The sequence below is a fragment of the Coloeus monedula genome, assembly GCF_965178545.1.
Source record: "Coloeus monedula genome assembly, chromosome: 18".
In the NCBI taxonomy this organism is placed as follows: Eukaryota; Metazoa; Chordata; class Aves; order Passeriformes; family Corvidae; genus Coloeus; species Coloeus monedula.
The window spans coordinates 9,153,802-9,178,728 of NC_138798.1; the positions used below are offsets into that span (position 1 = coordinate 9,153,802).

At 39.3% G+C, this 24,927-nt stretch overlaps 1 protein-coding gene across 1 annotated transcript in view; it reads left to right on the plus strand.

Moving 5' to 3' along the window:
• The window catches only part of DGCR2 (DiGeorge syndrome critical region gene 2), a 45,433-nt gene that overhangs the window by 6,613 nt on the left and 13,893 nt on the right, over positions 1–24,927 (plus strand). The window contains exons 2-5 of the mRNA XM_082293381.1: positions 13,667–13,789; positions 21,533–21,658; positions 22,830–23,040; positions 24,025–24,101. Coding sequence (XP_082149507.1) covers positions 13,667–13,789; positions 21,533–21,658; positions 22,830–23,040; positions 24,025–24,101 — 537 coding nt within the window. The remainder of the gene's footprint in view (positions 1–13,666; positions 13,790–21,532; positions 21,659–22,829; positions 23,041–24,024; positions 24,102–24,927) is intronic.

Here is a 24,927-nt window from a genome sequence, read left to right on the forward strand (position 1 = left end):
CAGATAATTTAGTAATAAATACGGTTTTAAGTTTAATGGCAGTTGATAGTTACTTCATTATCTATAGCTAAACAAAATAACATTCAACTTCCTACTTAATTAAAATTGGTTGGTCTGACATTATATTTAGTTTCTGTTCTGTTTATTGATTATTGTGCTTGAGAATTGTCAGCCAGCTCAGGGGGTGGAAATGTAGAAGTAGCTTTTGGTGGCTGGTCTTGGGATATTCCCTGCTCTTTCGTCCTTTAACAGATTTTTCTTTGTCATAGTTTCATTTGTGTAACTCTTTTTCCTGTGTTGTCTTCTCTTTCATACACTGCCTCTGTTGTGCTTCCTCATACCTTTCCCACTATAGGACCAATTACTTGGGGTGCCCAGTGGAATTATTTGAGAGTCAAAGCTAGTAGAAAAATGGGATTAAGTGCTATTTCTAGTAGAACAATGCTGAGTGTTCTGGGCTGGCTGCAAAACTGAGTTAGTGTTGTCCCTTAGTATTTCTATGTTTGGTCTGTGCTAATGTTTCTTTAGCAATGTAAATAAAAAGATTTCTTCTGACTTAAAAGTAACTTGCCATCTTTCATACACTTTAAACAAATAACCCTGCTTCTAACACCTGCCAGGTTTGAGTTTGCACCCAAGTGGCATTTTGCCTCATGTATGATAAACTTGTAAAACTTACTACAGCTTGTTTTAATCTAGAGGTGGTCAAAACTGCATTTGTGTTTTCTCTCTGTTGAATTTTTGAAACTATTTGATGCACTTAAATTACTGTTCACTGATTAAAATCAGTGACATAAGAGTACTCTATTAGTGATGTGGGAAAATCTTCATGAAATGTTGGGAATCTTGCAGGAGTGAGACCAAAGACTTAAGTAGAATCATCATGCCCCCTCAATTCTGGCAGTAAGCAGGTTGGAGAGAAATGATTCGAGAATGCTGTAGTGCCCATCTTTGTCTTTCTGAGCAATAATGGAATTGAATGTAGTTTTTCTATTGATGTGGCAGCTAAAAAATGGCACAGATCAAGTTTTGTGGCGTAGTACCCGACACATGGACATAATAGATGTTGAAGAGTGCTGGCAGTACTTGAGATTTTAGGAGGTGTGGGGGATGAGAAAACTACTCTGGAAGGATTAAGTGGCTTTTTACAAATGGGTTGGATTTGTATTTGCTGGCTTCTGGTAGAACTATTAAACTTAAGAGTTTGATATGTGGAATTTCTCCTCAGGTATTTGTTTCACTGAGGAGGAGGGAAGCACAGGATCTCATCCAGCATGGACAGACGTAGCTGTGGCTGACATTGGCCGCATTCCTGCCATGTTCGGCTTCAGTGGAGCAGGGGAATGCTATTCAAAGCATGAGCCATTTGCTCCAGTACACAACAGCCACTGCACTGGCTCCTGTGCAAAGGATAAAACTGGGTTTCTGTATTTGAGGTCATAATATTGCTGTATGTTGAATTTTTACTCTGAAGTGTTCTGGGTGCTTGCTCATCGAGTCTTGTACAAGATGTGAGGAACAAAAGTGAAACAGGAGCAAAAGCTTTTTTTAGTGTGACCTGCATTTGAATAGTGCTCAGGCACAGCTTTCCTGTCTTCCTGAATTGTTAGATTCTTGTTTAAGACCTTGAACTTTCTTAGGGTCCTGGAGAGGATGTCTTCCACGTTCATTTGGTTTTAAAATTAAAAAATTATGTTAGTTTTTGGAGAGTGGAGTAGTTAAAAAATACCTGATTTCATAGGTAGAACTTTGTCACCTATTTGCTGTAAAGACTATTGCAATTTCTCATGTTCTCTAATTCAGCAAAGTTTTTAAAGTACATACCTGACTTTGAATTGTGTTATTTTCATTAGATTTGTTAGGATTGCTCATGTGGTGGGAGTTTAAGGAATATGCTTAAATACTGCTGAATTGTGTGCTAAAAAAAAAAGATGAGATAGGAACTTTTTTTGTTTTCCCGCAAAGAAGGAACATGGGTTGTCTTGCTGAAAGCAAAATGGGCTTGCTAAGTATTACTGCTGAAATCTGGCAGTTCCTACTTTGAATTTAATGGTGGCTACAAATTAGCCTTGATTGCTCTGGCAGTTCTTGAATTGCTGTTACCGTGTTTCATCTGGGTACTGTTCTTGTTGAAATGTGATCTAAAGAAAATACTAATTCAGTTCATGTAAAATTTTGAATTTGATTTTTTTCTCTGAGGAAAGTGAGTTTGTAGAGTATTTGTTAGCTTTTAGTTGTTTGTTTGGGATTTTTTTGGTGGACTTAGTTGTTTGGTTGGGGTTGGTTTGTACACTTGTAGTTTATTCGGTCAGAGGGAATACAGCCTCTTCCACTCCTGGTTCTTAGTGAAACTGTTTTGTATATGAACAAATACTGATCCAAACTGACTTGGTAGGATGTATATTAATCCTGAGAATACAGGAAGAGGAGAGGAACCATCTCACATGCCTAGATTTTTTTGGGAATAGTTCTGGGTAGGCAGCTAGCAGGTAATAGCTTTAGGTATTTGAGCTGTGGTACCCAGGTAGTTGAAGGATTTGTGGTGTGTGTGGGATAATCCATCTGCCCTGACCTGGTATATGGATTGTAAGGAGAGAGCACTGTTGTTGATAGTGCCCTTTTCTGGACACAATTGATGGCTTGCTGAGTATATCACTGCTGATGATGTTCTTAATGGACTTTTTCTTTGTTGCTTCATTTCTTGGGAGAATTAGTATGTTGTGTGTGTAGCCGTATTTAAATTCTGTGTGAGGAATAGAGCTATTTTCTTAGCACTATTTCCTGTCAGCATATTTCATAGGCAGTGGGGCTTAATGGAACCTGGACTTCAGTGGGCTTGTCTGGGTCCCTGTACTTCCTCTGCTGTAGTACCCTTGCCTGACACTGATTTGATAAGGCCACATCTTGCCTGTATCCCCTCTGCCTATCCACAGTGCATCCTCTGGCATGGAAAAGCTGGGAGTCCTGCAGGGTGTCTTGCCAAGGTTCAGTTACCCCAACTCACCACTTCCCTCCGCTGCCAGCTGGGAAACCACCCCACGGTGGTGACAGTGTGACACACAGGTGTGCTGGCGGGCTGGCACCTGCTGAACAGTGCAAGCTGTGTGGGGGTTTCCTACCCTCTGAAGCTCAAGAGGGTCATAATTTCCTTCTCTTGTGCAAGCTTTGGAAAGCTTAGAACCACACCATACGCTGTCCTCCTGGTCTTGACTTTTCTCAAGCTTGCTTGAAATTGTTTAGTAAATTTGTGAGGTGTGATTGACACTTTCACTGATCCGCTTTCTTTAGGGAAAGGGTTAAAAATTTGGTGCTGCACAGGTTTAAGTCACTTGTCACTGTTGTACTAGAACACTGAAGTCCCACTTAAAGCTGTACAAAACATCTGAGGTCCTGAACAAGGTTGTTGGTATGGAGGAACAGTAGGCTTTAATTTTGAGCCATATTAGAGGCTTCTTGAGTACCAATGGCTTTGGTTTTGTTTGTACTGACTGCTCTTTGTGCCTGTGCTGTATTTTGCTTTTCCCTTCTGCCTCTTTACTTATTATCATAATATAACAGTTTCTTAGGGGGGAAGAAGCGCAAGACTGTTGCTTAGCCTGGTATTCTCACTGCTATGAAAATAAACTGGTTTTCAGTCTGGAATACTGCATTGTCTAATTCACAGTATTCTTTCAGCTTAGTTCAACTAGCAAGTTTTGTTTTCTCTTTGGTTTTAGCAGTGCTGGAGAATTGGGAAATACATTCTTTCTGTTTCAGTCTTAGGAATAAGTGCCCACTTTTATGAAGCTCAAAGTCTGTATTTTCTAAGTCTTAAAAAATTATAGTCAGGAATCGCATTCAAGAAGCTCTGATGTTGTTGCTTTGGCTGAGTGCTGTGTCTTTTGCCTGCCTTTGCTTTTTTGTTTTTTGTAGTTATTTTGATTTCTCTTTCTCTTTTCCATCCTTCCTGGCCTTGAGTTTGCCCTCCAGACATAGAGCAGACAATGAATTGCAGTGAATGACACTTGTGAGCAAGGAAAAACTGGGTCAGTTCCAAGCTTGTGCAGGGTGTAGGTATAATAAATATAGACTTGTAGGATCATTTCAGTTGGAAAAGACCTTTGACACTATCTAGTCCAACCATTAACCCAGCACTGCCAAGTCCACCAGTAAAACATGTCCCAAAGTGCCACATCTACACCTCTTTTACATACCTCTGGGCATGGTGATTCCACCATTTCTCTGGGCAGCCTGTTCCAATGTTTGACAACCCTCTTGGTGAAGAAATTTTTCCTAATGTCTGATCTAAACCTCCTCTGGTGCAATTTAGGGCCAATTCCTCTTGTCCTGTTGCTTGTTACTTGGGAGGAGAGGCCGACCCCCACCTTGCTACAGCCTGCTTCCAGATGTAGAGGGTGGTAAGGTCTGCCCTGGGCCCCGCTGTGTGGCAAGTTTTTTACTGAATGAAGAGTACACCCTCTGAACCATGGGCAGCCAGTTTCTCCAGGAAAATGCTGTGGCAAGTGGTGTCAAAGATTTACTAAAATCTACCAGGTAGATGACATCCACAGCCTTTCCCTGGACTACTAAGTGGGTCACCTTCTCCTAGGAGGAGATCAGGTTAGTCAAGCAGGACCTGCCTTTCATAAACCCATGCTGGCTGGGCCTGATCACCTGCTTGGCCTGTGTGTGCCATTCATGAAGGATGATCTGCTCCATAACCTTCCCTGGCACTGAGGTCAGACTGGCAAGCCTGAAGTTCCCCACATCCACCTTATGACCCTTCTTGTAGCTGGTTGTCATACTTGCTGATTTCCAGTCAGCTGGGACCAACTGAGTTAGCTGGGACTGCTGGTAAATGACAGAAAATGGCTCAGTGAGCACTTCCACCAGCTCCCTTGGTATCTGTGGACGGATTCCGTCCAGCCCCATAGACTTGTGTGTGTCTAAGTGGCCATAGCAGGTCACTTAACATCTCCCCTTGGATTATGGGGGCTTCGTTCTGCTCCCTGTCTTCCAGCTCTAGGGGGCAGGCACCTGGAGAACAAATATGAGGGAGTGAGGGAGACTGCTACCATTCCTTACTGTGCTGTAAAATCTTTTGATGGATGTTGAGGTGATGTAGCATAACTTACTGTGACAGAACACTGAGTAATACTGGATGTTGATGAGTTATTCATTAAGGATTTACAGTTTTCAGCTGGAATGCTGTCACAATTTTAATTATTTCATGAAACAGCATGCTGAGGCCATGCAAAAAATGCCAATGCCTCTAACATGCATAATTTATTTATTTTTGGAACAGATGCATTCCTATTATGGGATTGTAACTTCAAAATCTCTAATTTTCATGAGCTGGAATTAAATTTGAGAATAGGTATGGGCTGTGTTTTGACTATGAGCATATCATGTGGCCTTTTTTTTCCCCCCAGGCTCTGTGCTAGTAGGTGCTGTTGTGCTTTCATACTCTTCTGGACATACTCAGGCCATGATGAACCAAAGCTGCATGATCTAAGGGTACTTCCTAGACACGTTTTCAGTGTCACAGGTGAATGGCCAAGCATTTAATCTTCTGTGGTACTGAACAAGAAAATGAAGTGCTCTGTTTTTCTCTAGCTTTCTAATTCTTCTGAAGGTTTTTAATTTTAATTATTCTATAGGCTTTTAATTTGAAGAACAGTAAATAGAACCAGTTTGGTTAAGAAACTTTATTAATAAACTATCTATGAAGTGGATAACTGATGGTGACACATAAGCTTCACAAATAGTTTTCTTGTCTGGAAATAAGTTGGTGTTATAGTCTGCTTTCCTCTTACTGTGACTTTGTTAAAAAGCACTGTATGTATTTATTCTGCTACACTGAATGCAGCAGTGGATGGTATAATGATAAACTCAGAAATATGTAATGGGCGTCAGATTCACCAAGTGACACAAAGACCTGCTGGGAAATGAATGGTTAGTGAAAACATCTCTGAGATCTGGAGCTGAGGGAAATATCATTTAGTTATGACTTCTCTTCCCTGAGAGCAGAGCCCTTGCATGGGATTGGGGGTACCTTAAAGACAAGTTAAAAACAAGAAGATTTTTGAAGACTGTGTCAGAACATCCTCAGGTGCAGTTCGCAGTGAGCTTCTCTGTCCCTGAAAACTGCTCAGCGACTGGCGCTGGCTACTGCAAGCAGAGGCGGGGCAGAACGGCCCTGCTCCTTACAGGCTGGCAGATTTTCAGGAATTTTGTGAGAGATACGCTATGCCTGCTCCAGTGAACTTCACCTGTGGACTTGGGAGACATCCAAGTTAGGAAAACTGCTTTTCAAGCACAGAGGATTACCTTCAGGACAGTTTTTTCACGTATCTGCTGAGGACTACATTATGATAACCATCGTGGCATTGTTGTGTTGGAAGTATTAAGAGTATTTTAAAGTTCATGTTACTGCAGTAAACACCAGTCTAGAGAAATACTGATTGTGTTATGCTTCCTCTTGAGCATAAAGATTAGATATAGAGCTGTGTGTGTTTGTTTGATGGTGGTAGGTGTGGTGTTCCTTCTGTTGTTTTGTTTCTGCTTGTTTGCTGGCATTTGGTGAGCACTGGTGTTCAGCAGAATCTCCAGGGGCGAAGGACTTGAGGAGCTGGGCTTCTTGTTGGCAGGGGCTGGGATGTGATCATACCCATGCAGTGTAGCATGGCTCAGGTTATATAGAAACAGTGATTTAAGAAAAAAATAATTTTCAATTTTAGTAGACTTATTCCTAAATGTGTTAAAATATGAAAGGATAGTGCAACATGTAGGTACAGGTCTTAAGTATGTAGGTTGAGTATTATAAAACATAAGAAGGACCTGTTGGACAAGTTAAAATCTGAATAAGAAGAGTTACTGGTCTAAGTACTTGTAGTTAGAGTTTTTGTTAATGCTTAATCAGCTTTTGATGGCTGTAATTGCCTCTTGAAATCTGAACAGAATATTCTTTTACAGATTGGTTCATCTGGTTTGGGACAATGAGTGACTTACACTGAGAAAGGAGGAAGTATTTTTGTCTTTTGTTTTCCTTTGGTCTGTAAATAAAAATGATGCCAGAGGATCTACCAGGTGCAACCTTGAGAAATGTGATGAAAATAAGCAAAGTAAATTTTAGGTACACACGAACCTGCCTTTGTTCATTAAAAGCTTACATACAAAACCAAGCCATACTTATTTCATGCTTATCTCTTCCAATACATGCATTTCAGAGTAATACCTTATAATTGAAATAACATTAAATGCTGAGTGTACATTCAATCAAATTTCAATTTCCATACTAATGAAGCTCAGCAGACAAGAACAATTAGTGTAGCAAATAAAAAAATGACATTTCTTTGTGTTAAAAACTGAAATAGATTTAAATCTGTACTTGCTGTGTAAACACTAAAATCTAGTGCACTTGTAGTCTTAGCTTCTAGAAGACTATATCTTAATGTATCAGACTTTATGTGAGTCCTTTAATAAAGAGAAGCTCAGTAATTGCAGCCAGAAGAACCCAAACTTTCATAATCAGTGACTGCAGTCACTGAGTCTAATTTCTGTATCAAAGCACTTTCCTGAATTGAGAGTTGTATTTTGGAGGCTTTAGTTCCAGCCTCTGGTTCCTCATCTGTACCTCTGAATTTGTGAATTGCTGTGACATCGAGGTTTTTTTACTGCTGTTTATATGTTAGAGCTAGGAACATAAGTGAGGGGAATATTCTGTCAGGGATATATTTCTGCTTTGGGATCTAGTGCTCCTTTTTCCACAGGTTTCTGTAATGTTAATCTTTGGTGTCTTGAAAATATAAGGTTGAAATTTAGATTTTGAGAACTTTGATGCATTCACCTAATGCTTTAGAGTAGATGTTTGTTACGTGTGTCTGAGATAGGGCCTCCATCATTTTTATTGGATGTAGCATTTCTTCTGGCTGAAGTTCTTTTATATCTCTGTCTTCAATTGAAGGAGGATAAATAACCCTGCTAAAACAGTATCAAAGTTTTCTCATTTACCCAGCAGCTTATCTTTGCAGGAAATGTTTACAGCTGCTGTTTTGCCCATTGCCACGAGCTGTTTCCACCCCTGCTCCTTCTCTCGCCCCAGTGGTGTGTGACCTGGTACCAGCCTTTTGTGCCTTAGAGCTGTGACCCTGCTCCTCACTCGAGGCTTTTCTGATGCTGTGGAGGTGAAGGATCCAACTGTTTAAATGTTTTCTGTTAGAACAAATATTTAAGAAGATAAACACATTGGTAGATGTCTTTGGTGGAAGACAGCTATGATGATGGCCCAATTCCACATTAACAGATACTGGATTTGTACGGCTGTATTTCTGATGAATTAGCTGGGGCATGCAATCTTTCTGGTTGCAAAGGGACAAACCAGAGCTGATCTGACTTAATGTGGACAGACAGGAGCTAATTTGATCTAAAGCTTGCTGTTTCAAAGCCAACCGATCACATTCATTTAGGAAACTGAACCAGCAAGGTGAACTTGTTTTGACTCAACACTTTGTCTCACGTGTCTGTTACAGTCTTGCTTTTCTATTGGAAGCTCTAAAATGAGATTTACTGTGTTGCAAAAGTAGTCTGACATACTGGATATGGATCCTACCTACCTTTCTTTGAAGTAAAACAATTATTTTGAATAACCATTTATCCCTTATGTTTTGCATAAAAAGAGGGAAGATGAATAAAAAATTAGTTGCATTTTAGGTGTGAGCATGAGGTGTCTTCGTTCAAATGAACCTCAAAAGTCTTAAAAAATTATTCAGAAAATACAGCTTTCAAGTAATGCTCAGGGCAGCACATTGACCAGTGTGCATCTGCTGCAGGAAGGATGCACTGCAGCTTCCCAGTGCTGAGGCTCCAGGAGGAAAATGTTCTCAATTACACAGAAGGAGTACATGAGGTTGTTAAACCTGAAAGGGCTTCCTGGATCATTTTATAGTGGCCAAAATCTGTTTGCTCTGTGAAACACATGAATCTGGCTGGGAATTAGAGCGAGCATGTGTGTTGTATGTGTTTTATTAATCTATCTTGAAGTCCTTCCTGTGGATAATGCTTCTTGTAAATGGGGTTTTTTTTGAGTACTTAGCAGAAAATCAGGAAATTAGCCTGCTGTAAAGAAAATTCAAAAAGCTAGTTGACCCCTGTGTTGAAATACACGATGAGTTCTGTGAAACACCTGGCATTCAGCATGCAGTGGGCAAAATCTTCAGAACAAAAGCTCTCAGTGAGTGTGTAAGCAACCACCTTGAAAGATTAGGTTTTTCCTGTATGAAACCTCAGTTTTTCTGTTAGTCAAAAATCTTGTTGGTTTTGCTGCTGGCTAACTTAGACAAAAAAATGTGATAGCTAAAGCAAATGAAGACTTCTTGTTTGTATGGCACTGTTTAAATTGATTTATAATATTGTCATTTCTGGTTTGATGAAGTAAATTTCCAACTGTTTTGTAAGTCTTCTTTAAAATTTTGAATTACAAGTCCAGGACTAGCCTTGGCAAGACGTCTTTTAGGTGAGGGACTTGTGGACAGGTTATATTATCTAATAACATGTCCCAGCAAGTTGGTATTGGATTTTTTTTGGCCTTCACTTGACAGTAAGTTTTATCTTGTGTTATGTATTAAGCTTGTAGAACTGATGGTCTGAATCTAGTTTCATTTTTTCTGCTCTTTTTATATCAAGTTAAGGAGTTTCTTTCTTTCTTTATCCAATTTATAGTAGAGAAACAGGCGAAGTGTTACCAGAGAACACACTGTTGTTACTTATTAATATTTCTGACAGACATTTGTTCAGGTACAGGTGTGCTGGTGAACCAGCAGCTTGCTTGGGGTTTAGGGAATAAACACAGTGTCATCATGAAAGCATGGAACCAGCAGTCACGACAGCTGGCTTCCTACAGGTTCATCTTGTCTATAGCCTTTGGCAAATTTTTAATTTTTCACTACTTCATTGTAAGCGGGCAGAAGGATGTAGCGGTCGGCAAGATTGTTGAGGGTTTATGTTCTAGAAGTGCTTTGAGATAGTAAAATGAAGAGACTATCATGACACCTCACTGCTTCAAGTGTTCTCATGTTCTCACACTGCCTGAACTTTGTGATGTTTTGTGAGTTTATACTGTGTATAGGGCAAAAACTACAATTGATGCTATTTTCAGTGTTTTAGTTGTCTCCCTTCTTCCCAGCAAATGACAGATGCATTTAATTGCTCTACAATATGATTTCAGTGTATTAAATTTCATACTGCAGCATAGCAAAGACTGCATCTGATCCTTAAAAGAAAAAGAAGCCTTTTATGTTAGAATTGCACATGTGAATCATAATACTGCTGATGTCACTCATCACATCATAATGTGGACACTGGGGGAGGTTGCATTTCCACATTTTCAGTTCGAGGCGGTTGTTGATGCCCTTGGCTTAATGTTGTCTTATGCTTCTGCTCCAACAGCTGCTTGCTCTTAGCTGAACTTGTGCCATTACATATTTACCAATGATTTTGAAAATACAAAATGTTTCTGCATTTAACAGCTGGTGGAAAGTATGGTTTTAGTGCTGTGAGGAGGTGATAATTTAAGATACTTTTTTCATCCTTTCTTGCTGTGAGTTACCATCAACAGCTGTGAACTGTGAGGGATATCTGGCTGTAAGGACAGAAATGGGACTGGTATTTTTGAAATTTTTGCTACTCTTCAAAAGAACTGAAAATATATGGGTGAAGAAACAGTTTTTATTTACCACACCCCTGGAAAGTATAAAATCGGACCATGTGTTAAGTGATTACTTGCATTCCAGGAAAGGTGGATGGTCACATAATGTTGTATTGTTCAGTACTGCTCATAGGTCTTCCTGACTCCTGTCCTGCTGCTGGCAGTGTGACTTGTCTTTTCTGTGGTAGAGATGGGCTTGAGATGTTTTCATTTATCTGCTATTTTAACTTAAAAATAGGCTACTGATGTGAAATGCTTGACAGGGTTCTGGAGACCAGCACATACCCTGTGCATCCTTGCCTCTCCCAAATATCTCTGTTCCTTGGCAGAGTATCTTACAGCTTTGTTACAGACTTCCATCTATTTTTATGTCTGTATCTTACCACCACTGGCTCTGGGTTGGGATGGCTCAGGAGGGCATATTGACAGGGATTTTAATTTCACAATATTTCTTTGTGTCACGTTTCCCCCCTCCGCAGTAGAATTGCGTAGCAGTTCATATTCCTTGGTCTGGAATAATTAGTGCATCTGACAGCATGATCTCTATTGGGAACAATGGTACAGCTGGTCTGAAAGGTGTTTTAATAGAAATGTTTTGTACTCTTCCATGTATCCACATTCTTCAGAGAGGAGTGTCTCTCTAACACAGGAAGTAATGACATTACTGCATGTAGCTGGCATTTTTTTAATGCCCATAATATTGAGATGGAGTCATCCTTTTATCTGAACCAGTCATATGTACTTGTATGTAAAATAGTACTAGCATCTATGAAATTGCAGACAAACAAAAGTATTTTTGACTGTTTTTCCCATGTGCAGGTTGGCATTCCTGGTGGATGCTGCCTGTGAAGCCAGAAGGCTGCAGAATAACTTTATTCACAGGGTGTATGCGTGAATTCCATTGAAATCAAGCAGTAAAAGAAAAAATCAAGTTTATTTTGAAGTATTGAATTTTGCCATAACTACAGGTGGATGCAGTGAAAACCTGCAGCTGGGCTGAGGATAGTCTTTGATGTGTTAAAAGCTCTACCACAGGCCCCAGTGTAAATTCTGGGCTTGAAACTGTAGTAGCAGGACTTTCTAAGGAACCTCCCACTGTGTCCTGACCTTGTGCAAAAGTGGTGAAAGAAGCTGCAGTGATTTACCAAAAAATTGGCATTTTTCTGTGGACTTGAAATCTGAATGCTTTTAATTTCAGCTTGAAGTTTTGTATTTGGTTTGGTGGTTTGTGTGTTGTTGGTTTTTTCCTCTAACTTAGAAAGAGATTTAATTAACTCAGAGATTCGATTTGAAATTATTTAGCTTTAAGATAGATTTTAAATTTTCTCACTTGGTATGTTGGGCAAGTGAAGCTTTTCCCCCATTTTTTATCCCCCTCTTGTTTTACTCCCCTTTCCCTCTTCAGGCTAAGTAAATTATTTAATATTTTGTTCTGAGGGGGAAGTCATTATGGCTAGTAATTTAACGTTTTGTTTTCTGTTTCCCCTGTGCTCATTCTCTGTTAACTGTTTGGGCTGAGTAAAGCTCTAAATGGGTGAGAACACTCTGTCATGCTGTCAGGTTTGCTGTTGCCATCAGTAGTCTGGCAGGTCGGTGTGAGTTCTTAGCATCTTGTGACCTGAATGTTTGCTCTGAGTAGGTGGTTGCTAAGAGGATGTGCCTGCTTTTATTTTTCTAGAGGAGCAGGTCTGTGCTTTATAGAGGAACCAGTAGTAGGACTGGATTTTAGTCTAACACTGAATTAGAAGCTTGTTATCAATATGTTATACCAATTACTAGGTGTATGTGTACAGCTTTCATTGAGAGTGCACGGTGACTGGGTTTATTACGCCCAGTCATGTTGTTTGAACGCTTAAATGTGACCTCTGTCTTGATTTAGCTTAGACATGTGTTTCAAGAAGTAACAACTGCAATTACAGTCTGCTCTTATATTGTAAACTGTGGATGAGAGAATGCATACCTGTATTTTAAATTCTCTTTTAGAGATTTCCTTCTGCAACACAGTTGCCTACTGGATCCATTCGAAATCAATATGTTTTACTTATAAACTTCTTTTTTTTTTCTGTTTAAAGAGGTGCTCATTCTCTAGACATAAATTACCTGGGATTAGTGCAGCTCACTGAGAGGCAAATATGCTAAGTTGTTCAAAAACAGTGGTTGGAAATTTGACAACCACTATGTAGAAGAAAAATGGACAATGATGGTCAGGTGCACAAGTGAGCCTGTGGATGGTGATAGCACTGGCAGACTGGCTGTGAACAAGCTTAGAATTGTTCACTTTTGTAGACAGACCCTTTTCTTCATTGCAAACTGTTTTTATAATGCTAATTAGGTGTGACTGTATTGATGGCAAGTAGGCAGTGAACTCACAGAAGTAGGAGCTACATGTTTGCAGATAGTGACAGTTTCTAGTAAAGGATATGTTCACATAGAGAAATTCTACAAAAGAGCTGAAGCTAGAAAGTGAAAACAGGTTCATGGATATAGATACTTTTTTTTACAAGTAGTTCTGTGAAATGTCTCTAAGTCAGGCTGGACGTTTGTGCAGGTCTAGTGGGTCCTGGCATGCACAGTGATTAGAATGGAAATAGGATTCTGAGGTTGTTGCGTAACGTAGCACTTAACTGCCGAAGCGTATTTTTGTTGAACTTTGGTTCTGAGAAGACTGAATAAGTACTCCTCAATGCCCCACAAGAAGTAAATGGGTACTGCTGTGGTAATAGCTGCTCACAGGCTATTTTTATGAGGAAGATTTTACCATGGATGTCTTGAGAGAATTATTTCTCATACCTTCCTGTCAAAACCACAAACATGCAGTTTAGAACATGAAGTGATCTGAAGTTTTTAACGGGCTGAGTTAACCAGAGATTTTGTCTGTTAGGCTTCAGTGGTCCATTACATGACAGATGATTAATATATGTATTAATTTGCAAGAATAAATGACACTTCAAGCAAAGCACAATTTTTTTTCTTCTTTCCCAGAGCTCCGCTGCACCCCAGGGCAGTTTGCGTGTCGGAGTGGTACCATCCAGTGCATCCCTTCAAACTGGCAGTGTGATGGATGGCCCACCTGCGAGGACGAGAGCGATGAAGTTGACTGTCCAGGTAAGTAAATCTAAGAAAGAGTGCTCAGCCCTGTGCCAGCTTTGCAGGAGTACTTTGACTCTTTCAGATGGCTCGCTTATTTTTATTTGAAATTGGCAATTGCTTGGTAGAACTGTACCCATTATTAACAAAGGTTGAGTTGGCTTCTCTTCGTTTTGAGCAGCTAATGCCACAAACAGTTTTTTGCTTGCCTGACTTATCCTTCTATTCTTACGGTCTGAGCAGGTATCCTGAAGATGACTAGAGTTTGTGGTCTAAAAAGAGACTTTCCTGACAAGGAAAAAATCATGTTGCATTTAAACTGAAATGGCACGTAAGCCTGTGGTTAAATTTGGAATTACTGATTTGGTTGTGTATCACTCAGATGGTGCTGGGTGACATTGTTGGACTTGGGTAGAGAGCTTGTTTTATTGCTCCCTGTTCTGATTATGCTTCTTGTGCTTAAGTGGAGAACTTTGTTCTGACAGACAAGCTGGTGTATTTGCACTTCATAAGCTCCTATGACCATATGCTTTGAGGAGCCTGTCACCAGCAGTGGATCTCTGCTAAAGCTACTGGATATTGAGCTCTGCTTAAAAACAGGAAAAGAAAAATTGTAACTATATAATCGCAATTTTGAGTATTTTCAGTTGTTCTTGAAAAACAGGCCAGTGGAGCTCCTTCTGTGTATCTTAAAAGTGTAGTGACCTGTAATTTTTTTTCTGTTAAGAACAATGAGACAGATATCTGAAAGCATGAATTCAACTGTGGCATAATTCAGAACTTTTTACAGTGTGACTAAATTACATTCAAAAACTGTTTTAAGGAGCTCTTTGCCAGTGCACTACTTAATTTTCTTGGCAGAGAATCACATGAACTCTGTGGCATTGTTGTAACAGCATTCAGTCTGTCATCATTCTGAGTTCTCAGCTATTTTAGAGAGGTGCTACAAAATAGTAGCATTGATGTTTTACAGCAACAAACTCTTCTAAGTATTCATATAATCTAAAGGAATTAGAGAAATAAATCCAACACTCAGACTTTGAAACTGGGCTGTAGTTAGCCATCTCCCCAGTGTGTGCTATGGACAAATAATTAAAAGAACGTCAGTGGTCTTTTAAGAAAACTTTTCCTTAGTTTGTGTGTGTGAATGTGCAGCAAAGGGGAAAAGCATTGGTAGTTTCTTCTGACATTGAAAATTAAGCTGTGCCACTGGTAGTCTATTTAAGGATATTCTTTACAATGTGGATGTCCTAAAGAGAATTGCTTTTATAGCTGTGCTGTTATTCTTCTTTTTAGCTAACTTTGGCCAAATGTGAAAAAGCTAAGGACCTAATAAAATTCTGGAGTATAATGGAATTCAGTGACTAGGGGAAGGCAGTCACGTTAATGTTTGGATTTACATGAAAAGCTCTGAAGACGTTGCTTGTGGGAACATTTGAACTTCCACATTAGTGGAAAACTGTTTTTATCTTCTCCTGTTTCTGATGTATTCATCAGCAACCTTAAGTTGTTGCATGGAGTGTGCATCCGGGTGGCATTGACTAAGGACTGGAGTTCCAAAGGATGTCTGGTGTATGGATAGGAGGAGGATTTTATGGTAGCAACATTTCTCAATACATAGGTTCTGGTGTTGTGTTTGGGGTGTAGGTCTCACTGGATGGTCTAGCCTGACATGAGGAGAACTTGAAGGTTAAAGAAATGAAATGTGGGAGAGACTTGATTCACCACCATGCAGGAGAAGAAGAATAATATGTGTAAAGAATACCAGAGGAGAAAATGCTGGATGGCATAGAGAAGGAAAGTATTCCACTTGATGAGAGGAGTAATTAGATAAGTAATTGGTGAAAAGGCTGTGCTCAGTAAAACAGCCAGAAAGCAGGTGTGGTGTTTGTGAAAGAACTGAGATATTCGCACAGTAATGCGAGGAGTGCAGCCAGCAAACCAGAGGAACAAGAACTACTGGTGTAGGATGTAAAAACTATTATACCTGTAACAAAAAATTTGCCAGGATAGCATCGTGACCTGCAATGGGTGTTGAAGGGCAAGTGTTATTTGGAGCTGTCAAGAATAAGGAGAGGTTGATGTGCATGGGAATGCTGTGCTGGAGCATAAAGAGGAGTAGCATCAATGAAAGTAAACCTGAGGCCAGAATCAGTTTGGAAGAGCACAGTGTGCTTGTGTTGAGGAAAGCAATACATCCGTGACGAGTCATAGGAGAGACTGTCTTGGGACATTGATTGGGGAGCTAATGCTACTAATAATAGTAACATAGTCATACTCAGGAGTGGCAACTTTCTTCTTTGGCCACTGAATTAACAAGAAATGATGCAGCTTTAAATTTAGAAAATACCTTTGGAATAGATGAGCAGTTGTGTGATGATTCAGCTAAATGTAAATACTTTAATTAAAAAGTTCTTCCCTTCAATAAAGGCAGGCTGAACACCTGAGAGAGCTGGTTAGTGAAGCCACCTGGACTTGTGAAACTTGGAGAATTACAATATCTTTAAATTAAAAGGCACAATACTCTCTGGAGCATGAAAAGAAAGTGTGCAAGAAAGGGCCCTGAATCTAGTTGGGAAGCTTGTTAATCTTCAGCCTTTGAGCCACTAATGGCACACTCCAACATGAGCAACTCGAAAGAGATCAGTGGCAGTGAATTAGTGTTTTGTGGTGATGTTAAGTGTGTTTCAGTGACTACTTAGTCATGTTGGTGTTTTGAAAGGTTTATTACAAAACCACTGTAAGTTGTTTGCCACTGTTGGTTCACCTTTTTTAGGCCTAATTTAATTTGTGTTAGTAACAAAGGTCCTATTAAAAGAAGAGGATCCGTAATTAATAAATTAGTTTGGTAATCGTGTATTGGCTGAAGTACAAGAAACATTCCAAATTGTAAGACTTTTTGTTTGAATTTCTTCTGGCATTTTTTTCAGAACACAATTAGGTAAGACATTTAATTCATTGACAATCTGAATAAATGTATGAGATGCCTATTTCTTGCTATATTTCTCTGGAGATTGTCATGGTAGTTGTTTTTATTCTTACTGTCTCTTATCACAATGACCATTTTCCTCTAAAACATGGAATTCCTTTCAGTCCCAAATTTGCCATGTGCAAAGTACTGTTCCCTCTGCCCTTCCCAATAGGCACCCATATGGCAGTGGAATCTGCTGCAGAGATGAGCCTCAATTCATCTCTCTCATAGACTAAAACCAGGGGCTGTTTGCTCTTAAGAGCATACTAACAATTGCTGGGAGGGTTTATTATGTAGCATGTGCCTGTGACTCGCTTCTACTTCAGCAGTGGAGCTTCATGAAGTTCATGGACTGTTCCATGTCAACAGTACTTGATCCTAAACGTCGTTTATCCCAAAGGGGTATATTCTATAAAATGGTAGAAACAGGCATTAATATTTTGAACCAGGACTTCTGCAAATGGGAATTTATTACTTCTAATCACTTTCTCTTCTATTTCTACATAAGCAATCAAAGTAGAAGCATACCTTTTCACCTTTATGAAAGTTCTGTATTTAAACCCATAAGAGGGAAGGGATCTGCAGTTTACCTTTTACTGCTTATTGGATTTCCAGCTTTGCTTCTGACAGAATATATATCAACTTCTGCAGATATCCTACCTTCTTTGCAGGCCTTCTGGTTTAACTCATTTTCAGGAGGCTGAGCAGAGCAGGGTTTAGTATAGCTCTGGCTGTGTTTTCCTCCCAAACTGCAGGCTTGATGGTTTTTTGTGCTGCCTATGAATGAGAATGGATGTCTTAAACTCGAGTGCCCTTCATAAATCCTAACCATATCAGTTTTACATCTTTCCCTTCTGATGAAGCAGCAGCTGCAGCAACCTGTTTTGAAGTGATCAAAAACAGCTTTGTGTTTTGTTTCCCCAAGGATATTTTGTATGGTTGAAGTGACTCTTGACATTTGTGCACTTTTTAGTGCATCTCCTTTTAAAAGCTAGGTATTAATGATAAAAACCTGAGCATTTCCACACCTTTCCTGAGCCCTTGCTGAACTCCTATTTTTTTTTTACCCTACCTGGTGGTGTATAAATTGTAAGCTGTTTTCTGTCAGTCCGTTACCTTGAATAGCACTTAGCACAGCAGGATGCTGTTCTTGGTTGGCATTGATGTCCTAGCACAATATAGTTGATAACACACAGCATGGAGCTGCTTGATCTGGGAAGAATTACTCCTCTCTGGGAGCTTCTGAACTATATTTCCAAATACTGAAGTACAAAACTGGACTTAATCTTCAAGTTCTCTCACCTCTCAAATTACCAGATGCAAGTGGAAGCTTTCTAAGCTTTTAGTGGGTAATATGCTGGACAGAAAATTTGAAGCTTAGGGGACAAGGCAGCTTTTATGTAAATTTTGGGAATCTGTGTCTTTAAACAGGAGCAGCTCAAATCTTGGAACTGTTAAGATATGGCAAGACCTGGTTGCTTCACAAGCAGTTTAATTTTGACATCATTTGACATAGTACATCAATACTTATGAAGGATTTTTCTTGAGTGACCTGACATCTGTGACACAGAGGTTTTCCAAAAGGTAGAAGGACCCATCAGCATGGCAAACTTCCATTCTGAATTGGCAGCTTCAAGTTTTAAACAACTGAAAATAGCCACAGAATCACCACTGTTGAACATCTTCCTTGAGGTACAGCCCTATACTTAGACTATAATTGTGCTGGAGTGAATTAGATAGCAACTATAAATTGGAAGGAGCTGGGTGAATACTAATCATGACTTGATCCAACGGGAAACAGATTGGAGGATACTTGTGTTCACCACACTAGTATTCAAAGGGTGAAAAAAAATAGTGCCCCATGAGTTTTTCCTTGAACCAGTTTTTTCATTTTCTGCACCACCTAGCCAGCAAGTGACATTTCTGGAGTAATTTTATAAAGTCAAAGGAAACAGATGTGTATCTGTCTTGGCTAGTAAAAATATCACTGTTGCTGTTACTGCCTGTGGTTGTAGTATTTAGAAGAATAAAGATCTTGGAAAATAACTGATCTTCCAAAATTTGATAGCTTTCAGAATATGAAGTGTGCATGTAAGCACTGAAAATGATGGCCTTTTCTTTGTGAAACACTCAAACATGTTTAGGTTCTGATTTTCTGACTGAAGTTGTTATCTTAAGAGTCCATGGCACTCTAATTACCACAAGATTAAATTATTTGTAAAAAGGAAGTAGGAAAAGCAAAGTACATGGAAAATTCTTCTGCAGAGTATTGTTAAAGTAAAATAGAAAACCAGTCCAATTACACCTTTGCCACCAGAATCTGCAACAGCTTTTCATGGCACTCAAGTGATGTAGAGGCTTGTTAGCATCTCTTTATTGCCCTGGAAAAAGTTGTCATCGTTGCTTTTCTTGGGAGACAGATATTCAGGTCAAATAGAAACAATTTAATATTTGAAGAGCACCAGTTTATTTAGCAGCTGACAGTATTGGGCTTGAACAAGTGACTTGTGGTGGCTGCTTTGTGCCACTTCAGTCCTGGTTTCAGCAGCGAATCTGCTGACAAGGGCAGATGCTGAGGAAGGAATGAGTTCTGCTTCCTGGGTGCGGACTGGTGGAACTCTCTTCGTGTGGGAAGCTATTTTTCAAAGCATCTGGCATAAATTCTGTTAATTTAGGATGTTAGCCTGTGTAACTCTTCCTTAACCTTGCATGTTAGAACCTGTGAACTTTTGTTTTATTCCTGGGGGAGATAAATTGTTAAGTCCTCGTGGGCGTTCTGTTTAGCTGTGGAGGGTCAGCCATATGGTGCTGCATCTGCTCTCACTTCTGAAAGGGAGCTGATTCTTCATGTGTTTGGTTCTGACTGGTTCTTTGGGTTTAGCTGTTACCATTTAATGCCATGGGAAAATAGAGCTCCGCGTGCTGAGCTCAGTAGAATTTGATAAAGCATTCTACATTAGTTAGTGTTATTTTTAAAGTCTTGCTATAACTGAAGATTTGCTTTTTTAGTGTCTCAGTATCACTCTGAAAATCAGAGTGTAGATAGTGCTACTGAACCATTAGGATTAAAAACAGATTCTAAAACTAAAAATAGATTAGCCTTTAAAGTAATAAAAAAAATCAGTAATCTTCACTGTCAAATTATTTTACCATTTTGTGTCCTTTGAAATGTACACTGACTGAATTTCTTGGCACTGACTTCTTGCCTGTGATAGATAGCATATTCTAATATTGAACACTAGAATTACTGCTTTATTCCTGTAAGGCCATGCAAGTGTATTATGCACAGCCATTCCTTAATGGGTGATCTCTGTAGACATGTAATTCCTAGGATAACGTGATAATTAAATAGCCCTTGCTTATCCCATTAACCCAGGGCAAACTCAGTATGCTAGAGCCAGATGAATGCAAAGCAACTTTGCTGTTCCTGGGCTCCAGCTAGGGATTTTTTTGCTCATCAGTGCCTACATTTGTTCCAAGGAGTGCACTGTTTGATGTTGGGTCTTGTGGAGGTCTTTTCCCCAGGTAATGCCCTGAACAGCCTCCAACTTGGGGTTTAAATTACCATGAAATTGCTGTGGACCTCTTGCTTTCTAAAGATAGTCTGAAAAGAGAAAGTTTTATTGATGTGATTTCATATATATTTCAAACAGATGTAGTTAAACCTGTTAAAGAAGACTGTGTAGCTTCTCTTTATTTGGGATCATGACTAGTTTATTTGGTTTAGTGAGGTAACCTATGACATGAGGCTAAATGGAGCTAATCAGCTGTAAAGGAAAATAAGCAGATTTTTTATATAGAAGTGAATGTCTACATAGTTCTGTGCTGGTTAAATCCTATTACCTTCAATAGTGTCTAGTAGTATTAAGTAACATACAAGCAGATATTTATAATGCTTATATTCTTGGGGTTTTAATTTTTCTCTTTTTAAGGTTAGTCCCTTGTTTCCACGTTAATCTTTCTCGGTGCCCATCTCCATCTTTCTCTAAGGTTTCTCTCCGCCACTGTGCCAGCCTTCCTGCTTAGGAACCTGCTAGTTTTGCTGGCTATGGCCTGCCCTGCAGTGCCTCCACCTGAACTGAGTGTTCCTTATTTACTCCTGGTAGGCACATGGAACCTCTTTTCTTGTCTCTTTTCTTGAAAAACGTCTTACACCATGTTCTTCCAAAGTTACTGAATCCAGTTGTCATGTACACCTGTTAACCCTGACACTGAGATGAGGGGGTGTGTGGGTTTATTTCAGAAGTCATGAACTAACATTTCCTTTAGAAGCTTGAGCGTGAATAAAAAAGCCTTGTTCTTCTGGCCGAAGATGGGTCTCCTTTCCTGGTTTTAATTACATCCTACATCTCAGACAATGTGTTGGAAAATGTACTGGAGGGGTTGTCTTATGTCCTTGAACACACAGCTGAGGAACAAAGCAGCTGGAGAGTGGGTAGTTCTGTAAACAGGAACAGATACAGTGTGCCAGGGATGATGCATTTGCTGCAGCAGTTGAAATGGTGAGCAGCAAGTCCTGTGTACAACTGCAGGCTGGTGAGAATCTGCCAAAATATTTCGTTTACTCTGCACAACTCAGGTAGCAGCTTGTTGGTTCTTTTCAGTTGAAGGTCCTTCAGTTACCTACTGAGTAAAACGGCCAAGCTGTTACTGTAAGGACCTGCCATCTTTGTTTACCTGAGTCATGTATCACATATGTCTTGAATTAAAACCCAGAGCAAGTTTAATAAAATGAAATCTGCCTTTGCATGTGTCTTTCACCAGTACTAACTATTCCTTCTGGTCCCCAGGCTTGACAGGGGACCAGCGAACCTACCATGGGAAGGAGAATGTGGACTCGAGGCACAATCGAGGGAGAGGAGGAGAGACCACCCGCTTCCACACCGTCAACATGGCACAGCCTGTCCGATTTAGCAGTAAGTTGCAGACTGGGAAATCTGGGCCATCTTTCTGCTAATTAATTTAGAAATTTAGGCTATTTTAAAATGAAAAAGTAATAGTCTTGCATAGTCTCTTGCATAGCTTTTTGACCAAACTTTGACATGTTCTGGTATTTCAGGTGATTGTGCGTTTCTTTTATATATGTCCTGCTATATTGCATGGTTTATATAGCAGACCAGTACATGCAAAGAATGCTACTTCCTTATTAATCCTGGTTTTGTGAAACCAGAGTTGGAATTTTCTGTTATAACTCACTGCAGTTACAGAAAACTGAATTAAGAGACTTGAGAACAGAACTGTGAATTGAAAGGAACAGAAAACAGTTTTCGAATTTTAAGTTTCTTTGGTCATGCAAAATTAATAGGGCAGATGCTAAAATCATATTTTACGTCTGTTTTAAATGTCATCCTCCTCTCCTGTGATTCTCTCTATTAGTCACCCATCACCTCCAAGAGTGTCAGTCAAAAGCCTGTGGGCCTATTTCACCCAGAAATGCCTCAAGGCTTTTGTTTCAGATTCCCTCAGTTGAGTTAATTGAGAGAAAGCAGAAACAGCAGTTCACACCATCACCTTCTTAATTCCTAAAGATCTGCCTTACAGTGGTTTTTTTCCAAAGCAACCAAGAATTTCCCCAGAACGATCATCTTTAATGACTGACTCTGGGAGCAGGATTATGTGAATACTATTGAGACTGTAAGAGTAGGTTGAAAACTTCACAGCAAGTTGGATGTATTGGTAACCACCTAATAGAAAGACACAGTCATTAAACTGGGCACCTCTGAGGTTTTTGTGCTGCTTGTTTTTACTTGGATTGATCAAATTCATTGGTTTTATAAAGATGTGCAGGGAAATATCTTCCACAGTAGATGGTCAGTCTTAATTAAAGATTTTAAAGGCTGTGACAATGTGACAGAACTTTGCTAGGAATGTCATCTTTTTAAAAACATGTAAAAAAATATCAACATTTATCAGAAGCTGTAGTAAAGTAAGTCTTCAGGGATCTGTAATGTGTGCACCTTCTCCTGCGGAGGTGAAGTGTACACACTGTTGTGCGTACGTGTCTCAGTGATTATTGATTAGGATGCATTATATTAAAGATCCTAATTTGGGGGGAATGGTTTCCCTTCTATTCTTCATGTTTCCTAGGAAAGTGCCCAACAGGATGGCACCACTATGAGGGCACAGCCAGCTGTTACAGGGTGTATTTAAATGGGGAGAACTACTGGGATGCTGTGCAGACATGTCAGCGGGTGAACGGATCCCTCGCCACCTTCACTGCAGACCAGGAGCTGAGGTTCATCCTGGCACAGGAGTGGGACTTGGAAGAAAAAACATTTGTAAGGAAGGACCAGCGTAGGTGAGTGGGAAGAAAAGGACAAAGATTTCGTGTTAGAGAATGGTTTCTGTGTGGTACAAATGCTTGTGGTTCAGTTTGTGTAGAAAACCTACTGGTAAAATTGACATCAGGTGAATAACCCAGTATGAACATGCTGGTTGGCTGCTTGGCAGTGGCCCATCTGCGGTTTTATGTTTTAATTAATATTAACAGATAATTCAATTCAGCAGACTCTTCTTATCAGCAGAGTCTTTTTATCTTCAGGTTGTCTTAGCAATGTACAGGTATTCTTGAACTGCATCAGGGAAGGTGGATTTAACAAGACTTTGCTGCTGCACTGCCTTGTATAGAAATAATTATTTAGATTTTTCAACAAGATTTTGGTTTCCATGAAGTACCTGTAGCACTAACAAAGACGGCAACTTTGAGGTAGGAATGAAGTAAAAAGGCATTTTGAATTGCAACTATGTTTGGGTGCTTTAGATATTTCATTCTATTAGTTCACTACAAACAATTCCTTCTTTTTCTGCATATGGGTTTTTAGTCAGACTCATGGGCTGCCATGATGGATCACCAGGAGTGGCTCAGTAATGGTTTATTTTTGTATCTGGAGAGTTAAATGGTTTGATCCAGAACAGTCTGACCTAAGTTTATGTTTAGAAATACTTGACTTCTGAATGCTGCTGTGTGATTTTTGGGTTTGAGATACTGAAGTGCTGCCTTGACAACACAATTAGGGTGCTGCATATGAGTAGAAATAAAAGACACAGTCAGTTATAATTTGTAAGCATAGAAAACTACCAAATATTTTTTATTTTCCTCTATTCCTCAACTGTAATCTCTCTCCATTGCCAATGTATGGGCCAGAAAGATAAGGAAAAAAGTAATCAGAATGTTTTGAAAATTATCTTTTACATATGAAGACATTGGAAGGTTCTGTGTAATTTAATTTGTTACTATGTTTTTGGCCTGTATCTGCAGAATGTAACTTAATTTGTTTTGCAGATTCTGGGTGGGATATCAGTATGTGATCACCAATCGAAATCACTCTCTGGAAGGTCACTGGGAAGTAGCTTATAAAGGTAGGTCTCTCAAATTACTGCTTAGTTCAGTGCCCATGGGAACTTTGTTAAAGCATGAATATGATTTGCAAGAGCAACGTGACTTCTTTCACTGCTGGTGTTGAAAGGTGAACTGCTTTGCTTTACAGTGTAGAAGTGGAAGAGTTTAATACTCAATACGCATCTTATTTTAAAGTTTAAGAAGTTTTTGGTTTTTCACGCTGCTGTGGAAAGAATGTTTCAGTTATTTGGGCTTTCCCCTTAAGATAGAGAAAGGAAGCTACTCTGTAATTTCTCATTCTTTGTGGTGAATGTTTAGGTGAACTGCTGATTCCTGGTTCTAGTTTTTGCAGACTAGTGTAGCATGTTTGGAGGTTTCAGCTTTTCAAAAATTGGTAGAATTTTATATACTAAAACAACACACTTGAATTTTGCAGAATTTACCCATATTTTTTCTTTTTACCCATATTTTTTCTTTTTACCCATATTTTTACTTTTTACCCATATTTTTTCTTTTTACCCATATTTTTTCTTTTTACCCATATTTTTTCTTTTTACCCATATTTTTTCTTTTTAAAGTATTTCAGGTAGTTTACTTAAACCGTGTCAGGATTTGCATAATCCCCGAAATAGATCCCATTTTATATGAAAAAGTGAACATTAATTTGGTGGGTGTCACTGGCTAAACCCTTTCAATTGCAAAACAAGCAGCTCCCTCTGCTGAAAATGCAAAGTTATGTTTCTACGCCTTTTATTCTTAACTAATTCAGTTGATAGATTAGTTAAAGTCATTATATGAACTCATATGTGTACAGTTGCCTGTCTAATTGCTGTACTGGTTTAGGCA